Genomic DNA, 17852 nt, shown 5'->3' on the forward strand with positions numbered 1-17852 from the left:
AATGGCCAGAAATTTTCTAATTTTTAGGAATTATTTTGGTACTGCTGATTTACACTATTTTTTTTAACTTTGGATTTCTCTCTTTAAAAATGTTTCTAGAGTTCATAAATAGTGCAAATTTTACAGTTCCTGAAGGATGAAATCCATTGTTCATCCACAGACATGGTACCAACATGGCCATGGCAAGTGCTGGGCTTCCCTCAAATCTTGTCTGGAAGCAACACCTTATAAGAAGACTTTTGAATCTCTATGTCCATTCAATCTTTTTCCTTTGCTTGGACTGCCCAAAATTGTGCGTCAGTTATGATGGAGGTTCTTAGGGTGAGGACTGAAACCTCTCATTTCTCATAGGCCACAGAACAGTCCATCAAATGGTAATGATTGCTTGTGGCCACTTCTGATCCAGACTGGGTTCAGACTGGAAACTTGTCGACAGACTCCATGTTATTTTATCAATCCCCTAACTCAGCCAGTCCCCTTTTAAAATTTAGATATTTGTATATTTAGATTTCAGAAACTATCTGATGAAAATATGCCGAAGACAAGACGTTGGATACAGTGCTATTCAAAACACATTGAAGCTCTTTGGATAAGCGTCAGTAAAACAGAGAAGGTTTTCTCTGAAGGTTCATAGCTTCAAGAGAGTCTCCTAGCCTCCTGCCACTGGAATACAAGGTACACTGAAACAGGAAGCAAGGATTAAAAAAATGGGGATGTTACTGTGAATTAAGCACTTAACTGCTTACTGTCAGCTGGCCAGATCACCTGCCACTAAATGCTAATACAAAAACCAAACACTTGTTTTCAGGAAATCTAGTTGTCCATTACCAAATGTGCTGAATTTTTAACTAAATCATGTCACCAAATACACTGTCTTCCTCTCAATTTAAGGTCATGTTTAAGGCTAAGATTATGTCATGGAAGTCACAGATTCCATGACATTTTCTGCTTCAGCCCCGGGGGGCCCCCAGAGATCCCTGCTGCCGCGGGTGGTGAGGCGAGGGAGCCCTGGAGCTCCCACCCACCCTGGGGAGCAGCTGCTGGACTCCACCTTCCCCTTCCACAGCAGGGCTTAGGCTTTGCCCCATTTTGTTCTTAGTAAAAGTCAGGAGCAGGTCACGGGCGTTCGTGAATTTCTGTTTACTGTCCGTGACTTTTACTACAAAAAACTGTGACACAATCTTAACCTTAGTCACATTTAATAAGACACTGCACTATATGAAATTTATTCCCAACTCAGAATCTTGGGTGTTCCTATGTTATGTTTAAGACATCTTTCAAATAGCTCAGTACATTAGTGAAGATAATTTTACCTTTTTTTATTCATTTTTCTGCTCTAGCCAGATTGCATGGTCTAAAGCAGGGGTTCTCAAACTGGGGGTCAGGACCCCTTAGGGGGTCACGAGGTTATTACATGAGGGGTCGCAAGCTGTCAGTCTCCACCCCAAACCCTGCTTTGTCTCCAGCATTCATAATGGTGTTAAATATATCAAAAAGTGTTTTTAATTTATACAGGGGGAGGGGTCACACTCAGAAGCTTGCTATGTGAAAGGGATCACCAGCACAAAAGTTTGAGAACCACTGGTCTAAAGAAACTTGAGTTCTAACAAAATTCTACCAGTGACAATGAAGTGTACGTAAATCACTTAGGTAGTGAAGTCTTAGCTGAATCACTTAATGTCTCATATCTCTGTTTCCTCACCTACAAAAGGGACGTTATGAAGATTAGCTAACGAATAATGTTAAATACATAAGAACGGCCATATTGGATCAGACCAATGATCCATCTAACCCAGTATCCTGTCTTCAAACAGTGGCCCATACCAGATACTTCAGTGGGAAAGAACAGAATAGACAATCAGCAAGTGATCCATCCCCTGTGGTCCAATCCCAGCTTCTGGCAGTCAGAGGCTAGGGACACCCAGAGCATGTGGTTGCAACCCTGACCATCTTTGCAAATAGGCACTGATGGACCTATCCTCTATGAACTTATCTAATTTTTTTTCGAACCCCATTATAGTTTTGGCCTTCACAACATCTCCTGGCCACAAGTTCCACAGGTTGACTGTGCGTTGTGTGAAGAAATACTTCCTTTTGTTTTAAACCTGCTGCCTATTAATTTCATTGGGTGACCCCTAGTTCTTGTGTTATGGAAAAAGGTAAATAACATTGCCTTATTCACTTTCTCCACACTATTCATGATTTTATAGACCTCTATCATATCCCCCTGCCGTTAGTCGTCTCTTTCCAAGCTGGGGAAAAAAAAAAAAAAAGCAACCCAAACACCAAAATGTCATGTGGGTGTTAAATGCGGTTTATCTTTGACTCAGTACTTAGAAAACATGTGTTTTCCAGACCACGTGCAAATGAGTGCTTTGAAGATGATCATGTGAGGTGAATTCAAATGGGAGAGTGCTCAGCATCTTGCATTATCTGGCCTTAAATATCTATAGCCCTCAAAGGGCAACTCCTTTATATTTTGGAGATGTAACAGCACAAGTGTTCTCTCTATTATGTTTCTCCATCTGCTTACTTTGCAGTTTCTGCATATCCTCATAGAAAATCCAGTTCAAACACCACACTGAGAGCAGAGTGTCTGGATGCCAGCTGGAACATGAGTTCCAAATGAGCAAATGGGAAAGAAAGATGGTAGACCCTAAGATGTAAAAGAGTATATCTATTATTGCATTTAAATGCAATTAAATATCATCACTACTGCTAAAAAAATTCCCCAAATTCCACAGTATTAACACCCAATATATGAAAGGTGTGATTACTATCTTATTTAAAAAAAGGGGCGGAATGTGTTGTTTCAATGTGCTGCTGCTAGCCCCAAACACTGGTAAAGAGTCAGAGCAGGTAAAGTCCTTCTGTATTTGGCTATTGGCACTGCATGTGTCTGGGGGTAAAGCAATGTACAAGAAAAGACAGAAAGTGTGGGAAGGGTAGAGAAGAAAACATACTGGGGGACCTTTTACATTCTCCCTTCCCTCGCCCCACAATGACTGATACTGTAGCTTTCTCAGGTTAAAATAAAGTATTAACTCCCATATTGTGTCTCCTCTGTGAATTCAAAATGTAGGCATAAGCAGAAAGTAAAGTTAAATGAACAATTTGCTTTTAGAATTCCCTTATTTTTTCTCTCAACTAATTACAGATTTCATTTTTATTTTAAGTGATAGTATTTACATTTAAAAAGTAGTAAGTGGAGGTTACTGCAGCACACACATACAGTGATACTGGCATCTTGCAGCCTCTTAAAACAGTTTAAAATGATTTTAGTGAATGATGACATTTATCATACAACCAGGATCTGCTTAGCTGTACTGCGTAACTTGCAAACCAGAGGGCTGAGGCTTCTCTCTCCACCTACAGAAAATTGTGGGCTTTTTGGAGTTTTAGATTTTGTGTTTTTTTGTGCAGTCTGGTGCATTTAAATCCTCCATAGCACATAAAGTTTGCATTATTCCTACCGAGACATTCACAGACTATACATTTCAATTACTATGCCCGGGGAGTTAACATCTCGGGACATCCTCAGTCTTTAATTTATTTAATTCACATAATTAATACACAGGTTACATTTTTCAGGTGCCAGTGGAATATAACCTACACTCAAATCAGGTCAGCTGAGACTACAGTTCATATCATCACTGGGGACAGAACCTGCTAACAGTATTTGTCCAAGCTGGTAGCTAATGGAAATCCAGTTTAAAACCTCAATTTTTCAAACACTTATATACAACATGCTTAACTTTAAATATGCCAATTGGACTACTCAAAGAGCATAATGTTAAGCACATACATATGTCTTTGCATGATCGGTGCTTAAAAATTGAAACAATTTCTTTGCTCAAGAAAACATGAGAGTTCCATGAAGCATTTGTAATCAACCTAAACTGGTGACTTGTATCCCTAAACTGGTGTGTCGCCTTTTACCTTAGAAATACACACACAAAGGCTCTTGTTTGGAGATGAAATATCTGTGGACTTGGGCAGATTCCCTCTCTTACTTCACACACAACCAACACAAGAGAAAGAGCAGATATTAAGGGAGGTGGCTAAAAGGAGTGGTAGTATAACAGGAACAAAGTGGATGATAATCCTTCCATTCCTGCAGCATCCGAGCTATTCTAACAAAAAGAGTTTTTGGAAGCTGGATGATGGAATGTTAGGGCCCAAAGCATCAGTTGTAGTTTGGAAGCCCATTTTGGAGAGCTGGCACGGGAATGTTTAGTTCTGTACATAACCTGCCAGCTGGGGGCACTAGACCGCTCAGTAAGGAGAAAGAAAAGGAGTAGTTGTGGCACCTTAGATTTGTTAGTCTCTAAGGTGCCACAAGTACTCCTTTTCTTTATGCGAATATAGACTAACACGGCTGCTACTCTGAAACCTGTCAGAAAGGAGAGAAACCAGAAGTGGGGGAGGTGGGAAATTTAAAAGAAGCTCTCGTCCTAAGCTCTGATGGATCGAGTCCCATTCTTCTCTCTCACAAGCTGATAGAGATAACTGGGGCTTCACAGCAGCTAGTCAGCTTAGAAGAAAAACGGTCCAGCTGAGTGAGAGGCAGGAGAAGTGGGCCAGTGCCCTCAGTAAAAAATTGCTCAGAATACCAGAATTCTTGTCTCTCTTCTTTCACACTTCCCCATCAATGCGGGAATGAAGAGGTTTTCCAGTCTCACTAGTGTTTGCATTTGCATGGTAGTCTGTAGTCTCAGCCACAAGTGTGTAAGCATCCCAAAGCAGAGCTGCTCTCTCTGGGGGTTCATATCCAATATTGACAGATTAACCCTTTCTTTCTGTGGGATCATCCATGACTGACAAGTCATCACCTAACGATCAGTTTTCCTAGGATTCTGCCAGCCCACTGTATCTGTGGAGTGCCAGATGTCTTCAAGTCTTGGCAGTGGATCAGTGTTAACAGAACCCACTTGCTAGTCTGTAACCATCACAAGAATACAGACCAGATCTCACTATGAAGCTCTTAGGGCATAGTATTTAGAGATGTCTATATAACAATAAAGACACCACTGACCATGCCTCTTGCTCATGCCAAGGACACCAAGGGTAGCAGTTGTATAAATACAAAACAACGGCCTATCAGTCAGTCAGGTGAATCAATGCCAGAAAAATCAATCATATCTTCCACTTCTTCAGTACCTTCCATTAAAAATCCCACAAACCTCTACGAACGTTAATGAATTAATCAACACAATATCCTTATGAGGTTGGATTGTATTAGTCCCTAGAATAACTCTCATAAAAAGTAGAATTTGAAATTATCACAAAACTAAAATATTGTAAAAATGGTTAATTTATTAACGGAAGCAGGGAGGAGATCGTTAAACAAGTTCAAATACATCTGAAAGAGAATAAGATTGCTTCTATGAATTCTACCTTGCTCTAACGCATGAAGACAGCTTTTATACTGGATGAATATAGCACATATATTCTATTACTAAGGACCATGGAACAAACCCCCAAAATACTTCATTGTGTGAATGTTTCTAACCTTGCTGGATTTGTAAAGAAACATTCCCTAAAAATTGTATTTCTATAACTAATTGCCTTCAATCCAGACTGTTGATTTACTCAGCTCTTAATCTGTAAATAAAATAAGGCAAACTTTTGAGGCTTCCTTTTTGATTAGAAAAGGACTGATCCATTTATGTTGCTAGAGAGAATAGCAAACAAATATTCCATATTATATTGAGCATTCCCCAATTAGATCTTTGTGTCCCTCAAAATAAGCATGTCTCAAAGCCACCAAAAGGAAATCCTATATTTATGAGAAAAAGCACAGAGGATATTCCAAATATGTAAGAGGAATCTCTACTAACTGCAAGCAGGACTGAGAAAGGGTCCAGATGAAAGTTTTTCAGGTTGTGACTGGATTGAAAAAAAACAGGCTGGACCTCTTGATTTTCTTCATTGTATATTGAACGCAGCTTAATTTACTGTACACGCATGTGCACATGCATTGTCGGTTTATTCAATTATTTGCTGTTCCCAGACTATAAAACTATCGCTTGCTTCAGGAAAAAAGTCACAAATATCACTAACTGGAAGAAAACTCTGAGGCCCGCAACAAGCCAAAAGAGAAGAGTCAGATTTAAAAATCAGAGGTTGATCACAGAGAATCATAGGAAAATATCACATTATTATATGTCTGAACCTGAAGCACCAAAAAATGCTGGTCTTGGTGAGACCTGAAGCCAATGCAAGAGTGAGTGGAGAGGTAATGCTTTGGCCCCCAGAAATACTTGTAACTATTGCACTCAAAATATGGAATTCTTTGTAGCACTGAAGCACAAGATTTTTCATTTAACTAAAAAACATGAGAGGTAGTTTTAAAATTAAAATCTTACGTGGATTCACTGCTTTACAGAGATTGATTGTTTATGCTAATTACTACTGCTACTTTGGTATTCTTACTATATTGGCTTTGGGGCAAACAAGACATTACCCCACCTTTCTGATTTTGTTGAACTTTGCTGGTTCTCTGGATTGTGAGATCACTGTGCCAATCTCAATATTGGAGTGCTGGTCATTAGTGACATGTTCGTTAGATACAAGGTATGTGAGGACATTCCTTGTGTAAGTTGACTGATGCAGAAAAATTATCGGCAGCAATAATAGCTATAAAATGTCTCCATCGCTGAATTTGTAGACTAGCTGGTTTAAACAGTTTTTAAAGCTTAGATGGGTCAAAATCTTGCCAGGGCAAGCGATCCCACATCTTCAGGACTTCTTGCACCTTTCTATCTAGCATCTGGTGCTGGTCACTGGTAGAGACAAAATATTGGACTAGATGGACCCTAGCTTTGTTACAGTATAGTAATACACCCTTCAGTCCTCTGGAACCCATGAAGTCTTTTGAATCTTGCCACTGGAATTGCTGCCCTAACACTACAACTAAGTATCATATGCTATGAGCTAATTAACAAAACTGCCTTTCCAGTGGTTTTCCAAGTAACTAGAAGTAGCACCTTGTATTTTTATGGGGCTGCTGAATGTCTCCAAGGTCAAGTGACAGCATTAGCAAGTCAGACGCAGCAGATATATCCTCAAAAAACAAGTTAACTAATGATACCTTTTGTCATTTACTCTGGGCTTGCTCTGGCTTTAAAGCCATTGGCTAGGTTTAATGAGGTTCAGGGAGTGAGGAGGGGCAGTCCACTAGTGAGAACTCTCAGTGTAGCTCTGGATAGGTTAGCTGTGGTGGCATGTAGGATGGAGTCATGCCAGAACTCTGCCACCCTTCCAAAAGATATAGCATGCATCATCCTCTACACTAGCTCAACACTGCCAGCTAATGAGCTTGACCCCACCCTATCTGGACAGGCTGGCTTGCAGCAGTGCACCATCAGAACTGCCAGTCCTACATCCCCTAGATCAGTGGCTCTCAACCTTTCAAAACTACTGTACCCCTTTCAGAGTCTGATTTGTCTTGAATACCCCCAAGTTACACCTCATTTAAAAACTATTTGCTTATAAAATCAGACATAAAAATATGAAAGTATGATAGCATACTATTACTGAAAAATTGTTTACTTTCCAATGTTTCCAATTATAAAAAAAATCAATTGAAATATAAATATTGTACTTATATTTCCATGCATAGTATTTAGAGCAGTACAAACAAGTAATTGTCTGTAGGAAATTTTAGTTTGTACTGTCTTTGCTAGTGAGTTTTATGTAGCCTGTTGTAAAACTCGGCAAATATCTAAATGAGTTGATGTACCCTCTGGAAGACCTCTGTGTACCCCTGGTTTAGAACCACTGCCTTAGATTGTGGCTGGCTAAATAAGAGAAACAGGGGGAGAGAAGTGAGCTCCTGGAGTCCCAGGCAGGACAACCCACAATCTGGTCCTGCATATTTTAGTTATGTTACTGTATATTTTATTTACTTAACCAACACAAAAAGTAACTCAAGAGGGACTTATCATTTATATGGATAACAAGAATAGCATTAGCTATTATGGCTAGCTATCAAAAAAACTTGGGAAGGGGATATAAAACCTAATGTTTCAGTGCTTAAACTATCTCTAACTATATGGGATTAGAAGGAGATCTTCATGAGGGACAAAATTATCCCACATTTGCCTGCGTGGGGGGGGGGGGGGGGCTTCTTGCACCTCTTCCTCAGCATCAGGTACTGGCTTTTGTCAGAGAGAGTATATTGATCTCGATGGACAACTGGTCTCACCCAGTAAGGGAGTTCCTATGTACCTAGTAAAGACGGCTCATTGAATTGCATGATATTCTTGTAAGCATCTACTGTGACACAGGTGAAAAATAATCATCCAAACAAAAAGTATGATTATAACTGAAGAGGAAATTTACTTACTGGTGAGAAATCAAAGTCTATCTGGTTAGCTAAGTTTAAGATATAATCGATTCGAAACTGGTTCTCTGGATTGGCTAGCTCCACTGGTGGTGCCAAATTGCCCATTGCTGTCACTATTGTCTGCAAAGAAAGAGAAAAATACCCCATATTTGTTAATGAGATAGTGGTTAAAAACAGCTTTTAGAAGCAAGAAATAATTGTTTGTAGACTTACCTCTATAGCTTCTTTAATATTGTTTTTAATATCCTGAATTTTCATTTTTTTCTCCCTGTAACCAAGGAAACATACGAATTAAATTTATGCACCACAAAAACAGAGGTTTCTGAAGTGGAATGCAAATGAAAAAGTACTTCATTAGAACAAAACATACAACAAGTGAGATGCCTGCTTACTCCCATTCAGTCACTGAACACATCTGTAATTAGACCACCAACTATCTTACCTGTTTAGGAAAACAGATTTTGATTTCAGATACATGTGTTTAATCATAATAAACCCATATAAACTTATTAAAATTGCAGTCTTGGATGGAGAGGAACTCATCTTAGTGCTACTACGGACCTTCTGTAGATCAAGCAGGTTTGGATTCATTTGAGTGCAAAGAATAGAAATACCTGGAGGCTGTTTATAGAAGAGCGGAAAAGAAGAGATAAAAGAGACAAGTTACCAAAAGTCAAAACAACCAAGAAAAAACAAAGCAGACCAGGGTAACACAAAGATTTAAGGGTGAAAAGAAAATCAGAGAGGAAAACGTCTGTAACAGAGAGCTCAGACCAGAAGGAGATATACAATTTAATCACATGAACATGCAAAGTATAGTGTGGATAGGAGGGCTAATCTATTACATAGAATTACCAACATAATACAGGAGACAAGATGGGTGAGGCAATATCTTTTATTGGTCCAGCTTCTGTTGGGGGAAGGGACAAGCTTTCGAGCTTCACAGAGCTCTTCTTCAGGTCCTGAAGACATTGACTCTTAACAAAATTACTCTCAAGGTAAATCCATCAGGTATGTCATGTAATGTATGTCATATGCAAATCTGACCACAAAAGTTATTTAAATATTTAATATTAAATCAAAGAAGATGTATAATCAACATATTAAAAACACCTGATGTAACCATGAATCTTAATGCAGTAAAATGAAACTGGAAGTATAATCAGCAATCAGGAATGCAGAAGAAGAGCTGAAGGAAAAAAAAATTCTGCTTCAACAATAATACAGGCAGACATAGTTGGCTGGAGATGGGTGGAGAAATCTGTTTATAGAATAAAACATGAATAAAAAGCCTTTGGGGAAGAAGACAAAGTCCAAAGAACACACATACAGTGCACTAGCTGCTTGCCACGTTGCATTTTGTGACTTGCTGCAGGTCTGGAGGTAATTTTTCTACAGCTGCTAGGATCCAATTGTGGTGCAAGCGTTGCACTTATGGACTGAAAGAACACAGCAGCATTAAGGCATCTTGCACTGATGCGCCATGTACCTTGAAACAGACGGGCAGGGTAGTGGAATTCTAGAATCAAATAGATGTGAAGTCTCAGTTGTGGTTGTGTTCCTAGTCTACCTACAGACCACCTGATTCCAAATTTATTGTATTTGGCGACTACCAGTTCTTGCTTCAGGGATCTGACACAGCTGATGGGAACAAAGCAATGAATCAGTAGAGGCCAAAAGCACTGAGCTAAGAAAAATAAGTAAATAAGGGAAGGACAGGCGCCTGCTCTCCCTCTTTTCCTTTTCATTGTCCTCCTTCATTTCTATTCCCGCTGCGCGTGCACGCACACGCACACACACTAAAGAGATGACAAGGGATTCCCTCCCTCCCCCAACACCAAGCACACTAACATTTTACAAGACAAAGGTGGGTCCAAAAATGCTATGCAGTTAATACAACAATTGCATTAACCGCTGTGACTTCCCACTTCTAAAGGTTAGTGCTCTTACAGAACAGGGTAAACATTAAACAAAACAATGCAATGAAACTGCTAGGGATGAGAGAAGATGGAAGGCAGGAAGCAAATGGGAACTGATTCAAACTTCACAGTGAGAGACTTTCATTTACTCTGGTTTGATTTTGTTCCCTTTATTCAAAGGGGCCCTGAACCTGCAAACACACGCAGTTCTACTGAAGTCAACGGGACTACTCATCTCCTCAAGTTAGACGTAGGTGTCAGTGTTTCTACAGGACTGGGATCAAACAAAGAATGGTTATACTTAATTATTTTGCCTTATTTTGGTACGGCACTTAAAAAGGCAAAAGAAAAATCTAATAGGTTTTAGTGTTTGTTTGGAGACAAGGTGGATGAGGTAATATCTTCTATTGATCTGAAGAAGAGCTCTATGTAAGCTCTAATGCTTGTATCTCTCACCAACAGAAGTTGGTTCAATAAAAGACATTAGCTTACCCATCTTGTCTCTAATATCCTGGGACCAACACAGCTACAACAACAATGCATACAATTAATGTACGTATGTTTGTTTTAAAAAAAGTCAATCATAATCTCACTCTTCTCCAAAACAAATGAGGTTTTAATTTAGAAAATTTTCTCAATGTATTTGCTAAGTGTGCATTCATGAAAAATTCCCAAATCACACCACAAAAACTATATATTTAATATTACGTTCAGATTTTCAGTCAATCTTTCATATTTACATTCACAGATCCTCAAGCTATCAGTATCACAATAAAGTGATAATGGATTCTGAAGTAGTGTAAGACTCCTACAATTAACAAATTGCTAGGTAATCATCACCATCTTTACTACAGGAATACTTCGACCCCCTATTTGTGTTTTTGTTGCCATGGCCCTGTGTTATGTCCTGTAAACAAAGAATCTTATTACACAGCAATGAATGTATCATCTCATTTTGTGTTTTATAATGTTTACTAAGCATAAATTTTCCATAGCAATGAGGTGCCTCACTCTTCAGGAAACTCAACGTGCTCATCAATAGTTCAGCCAATATCTGATGTACAGTGCAATTGCTTTTAAAAAGTGCTACTTCGTACCAGCTTTTATTCAGGGATTTATAAGGTGTAGTGAATTCATCTCTTCACATAAAAACACTATTTTCACAAATTATACAAATATTTTTAGCCTACTGAGTTCTGAAACCACCACCACCACCCATTCACCACTGCTAGAATTATTTTTAAAGGAACACTGCCAGGTTAAAAATATTTTCTAATTTAAAACAGCTTTTCCTCTTGTATTAATAATAAGACAGCTCAGATTTTAAAAACTACGAATTTTAAAAATCACCTACATCTCACCATTAATGTTGATTGTTTACTTGTGCACCATATTCAGCTTTAAACTGAAAACATATTAGTTTGTGTGCTAGCCCAATCCCCAAAACTGCAAGGGAATGTTTATATCCCAACCAAATCTTTTCATGGGGACAGATTAGATATAATATGATGGAAACATTCATATTTAATTTACTGACAGCTCTATATGTCTTCTCCACAGCTTGTGGTATACATAGATCCATGCGGGGATTACAGTCACCTTTTAATACTCAGTTTATAACATGGTTTGGGCCAGTCCGCACAGCCCAGAACAAAGGGTTAAATTCTGTTGCGGTTGTGCAGTTTTAACAGTAGTTATCAAACGCCATTGTTTTGGCTATTTAAAAGGGTGGGGGGAAAGCTGTATCCATTTATCACAAAGGCCACTAAAATCTGTTTGAGGAACCATGGAAAATATTACCTTTAATTTCAAAAAGGGAAGAAAGTCAAAACACAAATCACCTTAAAGCTTAAGAGACTCAATCCTTCCTTGAAGTCCATGCCTAGACCCTGATTAGTAAAAGCATCCCTATTCAGTAAAGCACTTCATGTGTAAGTGTTTTTCTGAATCAGTGCCCTAATGATTTTCTATTAAAGAAGAAGACTACTATTTTTTTGTTTTGACTTTATAATGCTTTATCAAATCCTACATAGCCAGCAGGCTACCAAGCAAGTTGACTTTTTGTAGTCTGATTTAATTGCAACTTTTATTGCATTTTAGAACCCAGGAACTATATGAATATCCATCTGTAAACTGGGTATAGGGACCTTTTGAAAAAACTTACAACTTCTACATTAATATTCCAAAAGCTTTATTGGTGGCAGCAAAGACCAGGAAATCAGTTCACTCTTTGTGAACTAATGTACGCTTTGCTAGGAGGAGGGGAAGAAATCAGACTGTTAGCCTGAAGGCATTAAATAAAATGTGCTATGGTAATTATTAAAACATGGTCATATTAATAAAACGTGTGACACGATTGTTCTACTGGTTAAAATAATTGACAGAACAAAGTATTAGTTTCAACCTCTCATTAATCACATGTTCAGTTAGAACTGCTGGCAGGTTAAAAGTCATGTACTGTACTCTAAAGGAATGGGTACAGCACTGTCGGTGTTAAGAATACTAATACTACAAAGAAAAAAACAAGTTTAAAATCAGATACTAAAGTGTTTTACTCTTTCTACAAAACAATTACTATTAAATATATTCTATAAAGAGACATGATAAAGAAAAAAAATACTTTTCTCCATATGCTATGGCAGGCCTTCAGTGAGACTGCTGGAAAAACAAAACCCAAATCCCTCAGAAATTCAGAGTAACAAAACTGTTTTAATTATTTTTTCCTTAGAAAGTTAAAAAAAAATCCATTACAATGTGCCACCATCATTTCAAGGTTCACAAAGTACCTAAATTCTTTTTTAAAAGTGATAGAGAAACATCTTCCCAATAAAATGGGGACTGCACAGCAAATTTCACAACCTGATTATAAAAACATTTTTAGTTACCAAATGTGTTATAAAAGATGCAGTGAAGAGGTGATTAGTAGCTGTTTGATGTACTATACCTTGGAGTCAAAGTAAAAGCCTTTGATCAGAGAGTACATAACAAAGAAACACTTCTAATGAAGGTAAAGTGTATTTATGAAAGTGGATTATGATGCTAGTTAATCCAGGCATGAAGACCACCTAAAGCAGGGATGTTCCCTGAAAAACATAATACACTTAGGCCTACTGTAATGTGAGTACAATAATTAAACCTCAACATTGCTTATATAAGCTATGCTGACATTCATTTTTAAAGGATGTTTGCTTTTTTTTATTGCTGAGCCTGCCTTAAAATCTGCAAGAAATGAATAGAAGTGTCCTAGGCATAATGTGTTTCCTTTGCTTGTGAAATAGTAGTATGCCCTTCAGTTCCATTAATGTATTATTTGACCAACAGCCAACCTGTCCAGAACCCTAAAGGGATTGGTAGGATACCTGATTGGAAACAGAAACTCTTCCCTGTGATCACTGAGTCCAGATTATGTAACTTTTCTCAAACAGAATTAAACACACTTATCCATTATTCTCGGATGCTGCCAATTTACTGTAGCTGTCAGACTGCACTATAATTTACTAAATATTTATATGACTGCTGCAAACAACAATAAACAGCAAAATTCCCTTTAAATCTACATTGCCAAATAGAACAACCAGAGGGATATATACTTTGTTTTAATATACCATATTAATTGACTTCGGCTTCCTCTCAAGGTTGTTAACAACCTGGCTTTTGCCACTTACAACGGTCAATGTCTTAGGCATTATTGCATAAATATCTCAACTTCTGAAACAATGACAAAATTAGCTCACTGTCCTGAATTGCTTACATGACCATTCCACTAACTTGTGGGGGCAAAAAAACTACCAATTTGTACCTGGCAACGCTATGTTTCCAGTTAAACAAACTAGTTGCCAAACAAAAACAGTACATATAACCAGCATAATTTTTATAAAAGTACCCAAAAAAGCAATTTCACTTAGCTCTCTATCACTGAAAAAAAAGATATGTACCTGTACTGAACTAACAGAATATCAATTTGTTTTCATATTTTACAAATGAATGGAAAGGCTGAGAATCACTAGCAGTGGAGCACACCCCTCTTGTGTGCTTACAAGAGCTCATCACAATTGGAAAGCAGAAGAATAGCCTCCTGCAGGTAAGGAATAATCCATATCACAGCACTCATTTAAAAATAGTATAATTTTTATATTACATATAAATAAAATATTGTATCAGCAGATGTTCTTTGCATCTGAATTTACTGTAGCTGTACATAGTCATTTTTTCAGCTATACTAATGTGCTAGTGTAAGGGAAATCATGGCTCACCAATCTACTAGAATTCTTTGAGGGGGTCAACAAGCATGTGGACAAGGGGGATCCAGTGGATATAGTGAATTTAGATTTTCAGAAAGCCTTTGACAAGGTCCTTCACAAAAGGCTCTTATGCAAAGTAAGCAGCCAAGGGATAAGAAGGAAGTTCCTCTCATGGATTGTTAACCGGTTAAAAGATAGGAAACAAAAGTGTAGGAATAAATGGTCAGTTTTCAGAATGGAGAGAGGTAAATAGTGATGTCCCCTCAGGAGTCTGTACTGTTAAACATATTCATAAATGATCTGCAAAAGAGGGGTAAACAGTGAGGTGGCAAAATTTGCAGAAGATACAAAACTACTCAAGATAGTTAAGTCCCAGGCAGACTGTGAAGAGCTACAAATGGGTCTCTCAAAACTGAGTGACTGGGCAACAAAATGGCAGATGAAATTCACTGTTGATAAATGCAAAGTAATGCACGTTGGAAAACATAATCCCAACTATACAAGTAAAATGATGGGGTCTAAAATTAGCTGTTACCACTCAAGAAAGAGATCTTGGTGGCATTGTGGAAAGTTCTCTGAAAACATCCACTGAATGTGCTGCGGCAGTCAGAAAAGCTAACAGAACGTTGGGAATCGTTAAGAAAGGGCTAGATAATAAAACAGAAAATATCATATTGCCTCTGTATAAATCCATGGTATGCCCACATCTTGAATACTGCTTGCAGACATGATTGGCCCATCTCAAAAAAGATATTTTGGAATTGGAAAAGGTGCAGAAAAGGGCAACAAAAATGATTAGCGGTATGGAACAGCTGCCATATGAGGTGAGATTAATAAAACTGGGACTTTGTAGCTTGGAAAAAAAAATGACTAAGGCAGAATATGATAGAGGTCTATACAATCATGACTGGTGTGGAGAAAGTAAATAAGGAAGTGTTATTTATTCCTTCTCATAACACAAGAACTAGGGGTCACCAAAGGAAATTGATAGGTAACATGTTTAAAATAAACAAAAGGAAGTATTTTTTCCACAAAGTGCACAGTCAACCTGTGGAACTCCTTGCCAGAGGATGTTGTGAAGGCCAACACTATAACAGGGTTAAAAAAAAAGAACCAGGTAAGTTCATGGAGGATAGGTCCACCAATGGCTATTAGCCAGGATGGGCAAGGATGGTGTCCCTAGCCTCTGTTTGCCAGAAGCTGGGAATGGGCGATAAGGAATGGATCACTTGATGATTACCTGTTCTGTTAATTCCCTCCGGGGCACTGGCCACTCTCGGAAGACAGGATACTAGACTAGATGAACCTTTGGTCTGACCCAGTATGGCCGTTCTTATGTTCTTGTCAGTATTCACAAAATGTATATTAACATTTATGTAGTCCTCCTATGAAAGTTGATAAAAAGTAAAATATGCACCATTTTTGAGTTTGCCTTAAATATATCCAATATATACCAAATAATACATCCAAGATCTACAGGATTAGGACTATAGGCTATGAAATTCATCAGTATTATGAAGATAAAGACAACAAAATTAAATTAGGGTACATATTTACAGAAATTTCCTAAATTACTTTGTGATTCAGCAGTAAGCCAAGTTTTGCAGCCTGGCTTTACCAAAATTCTTCTGTTATGCACATTATGATAAGATTCTAAAGTCCAAAGAGCTTTCTGTTTTGAGTCAAAGTACTCTCTTTTATAAACACATGACTGAGACAATGCAATAGGTTAGTTTAGTTTACCAGCAACCCTGTCTATTTGAAATATGTGACGGTCACCAGAGGATGAAAAGGTTGCATATACAAGTACATGAGAAGGAAAGACAACGAGATTGAGAAACAGTGTATAGGAGAGATAAAAGACACTCAATAGAGAAGGGAGAGGTTTAAACAGAAGAGAGGAGATAAAAATAAAGAGTCATGGTCAGAAACAGCACTATGTTAATGCACACAAGGGAAATTTTAGTTCATGCCAGCATAGTCTACATGGGCCAGTGTGCATGCAATACATTGGTGCACTTTAGAAATAATACCCTTCCAGTGTGCACCAAGGCTCTGAGGAGACAAGCCCCTAAGTATTATTTTACTAACGACACCATGCTTATGCCTCAAAAGTGTTGTAGACAGCTCACTGATCAGAGCATATCCCTGCTACTACTGGATCAAGAAATGTTGTTCCTTTTCCTATATTATTTCCTACTTCTATTTTCTTCCCTGTCCTACAGAAATTCCCTTCCTCTCAACATTCTGCTCTCAAACTAAGGATTTTGCTTTTCTGTTTTTCATTAGTGATTTTAGATACCAACTATCTGCCCTATAGGGCTAACAAGTTCTGAATTGTTCTTTTGCTGTCCCATAACAGTGTAAATCGGAACCTGTATTAGCTAGATTGTTCACTTTCTCTGCTCATTTTACTCAATTATAAATAATGTCTATTTCAAAAAGATGTTTGAATAACTTGATAAAAATATACTTAGATTTAACACATAGTTAAAATTGATCATACTACACCAATTTTCAAATGGAGCCAGCTTCAAGTGTCCTGGACTCAGTTGAACACCAAGTCTCACACTTTTTTTTACAGGCTACTGCTTCCTCTCTTCCTGCCTCTTAAGGCTTGTCTCTATGGTGGGGTAATGCACTTTACACAGGTGTGATTTCTAACGTACACTAATGTGTTGCACATTAACTGGCCCAGGTAAACCCGGGTAGTATGCTTTAACGTAATGCTGTTTGAAACATGTAGGGAACCATTAGTGCACATCAGCAGGGTCTACATGGACCACTTAATTGCCAACACATTAGTGCGCTTTAGAAATCACACCTGTGTAGAGTGCATTACCCCACCGTGTAGACAAACCCTGGCTCAATTTCCCGATTGTCTTTTCTGAGTTTCTCTGTGTTCTGTCACCCATCTCCCGTCTCTTCTCCAAACACAATACGCAGCAAAAATCCCTCCACCCTCTCAGCCCAACAGCCCAAACTCCTGAGCAGGTTCACAACCCCCTTTTGGGTTAGGTGTTGACAAGTAATGGCGTCTTAATTCATGCTGTGCATTTAAAACTCTTTGGTAAAGTATAAGCGATTCTCCAGCTAGAACTTGTCTGTGTGGGGATGTTACCTCAGATTACTTTGTTCATTTTAAGTAAACTATCTTGAAATGAAGTGCAGCAAATTAACTATATCGAAATGAAGTACATCCAACACTGATTTATTATGCCAGTTTAAAAAGGTACTTTTATTGTTAAACATTAGGTCCATACAATTCTGTGCTCATTTAAATTAACCTTGTAGCATTCTGGGAAGATATCCCATGGTGCAGCATTTTCCACTGTTCAGCAA

At 38.2% G+C, this 17852-nt stretch overlaps 1 protein-coding gene across 5 annotated transcripts in view; it reads right to left on the minus strand.

Moving 5' to 3' along the window:
• Positions 1-17852, minus strand: part of GNAS (GNAS complex locus) — a 252695-nt gene that overhangs the window by 86568 nt on the left and 148275 nt on the right. For 4 of the 5 annotated variants that reach the window (XM_073309219.2, XM_073309220.2, XM_073309221.2 and 1 more), the window contains exons 3-4: positions 8564-8618; positions 8351-8470 (exon numbers count right to left, since the gene is read on the minus strand). In XM_073309219.2, the coding sequence (XP_073165320.1) occupies positions 8351-8470; positions 8564-8618 (175 nt within the window). Of the gene's footprint in view, positions 1-8350; positions 8471-8563; positions 8619-15750; positions 15852-17852 lie in introns of those variants that run through there. The other variant, XM_073309223.2, reaches the window with a different exon arrangement.

This window comes from Lepidochelys kempii, chromosome 13 (genome assembly GCF_965140285.1).
Source record: "Lepidochelys kempii isolate rLepKem1 chromosome 13, rLepKem1.hap1, whole genome shotgun sequence".
Lineage (NCBI taxonomy): Eukaryota > Metazoa > Chordata > Testudines > Cheloniidae > Lepidochelys > Lepidochelys kempii.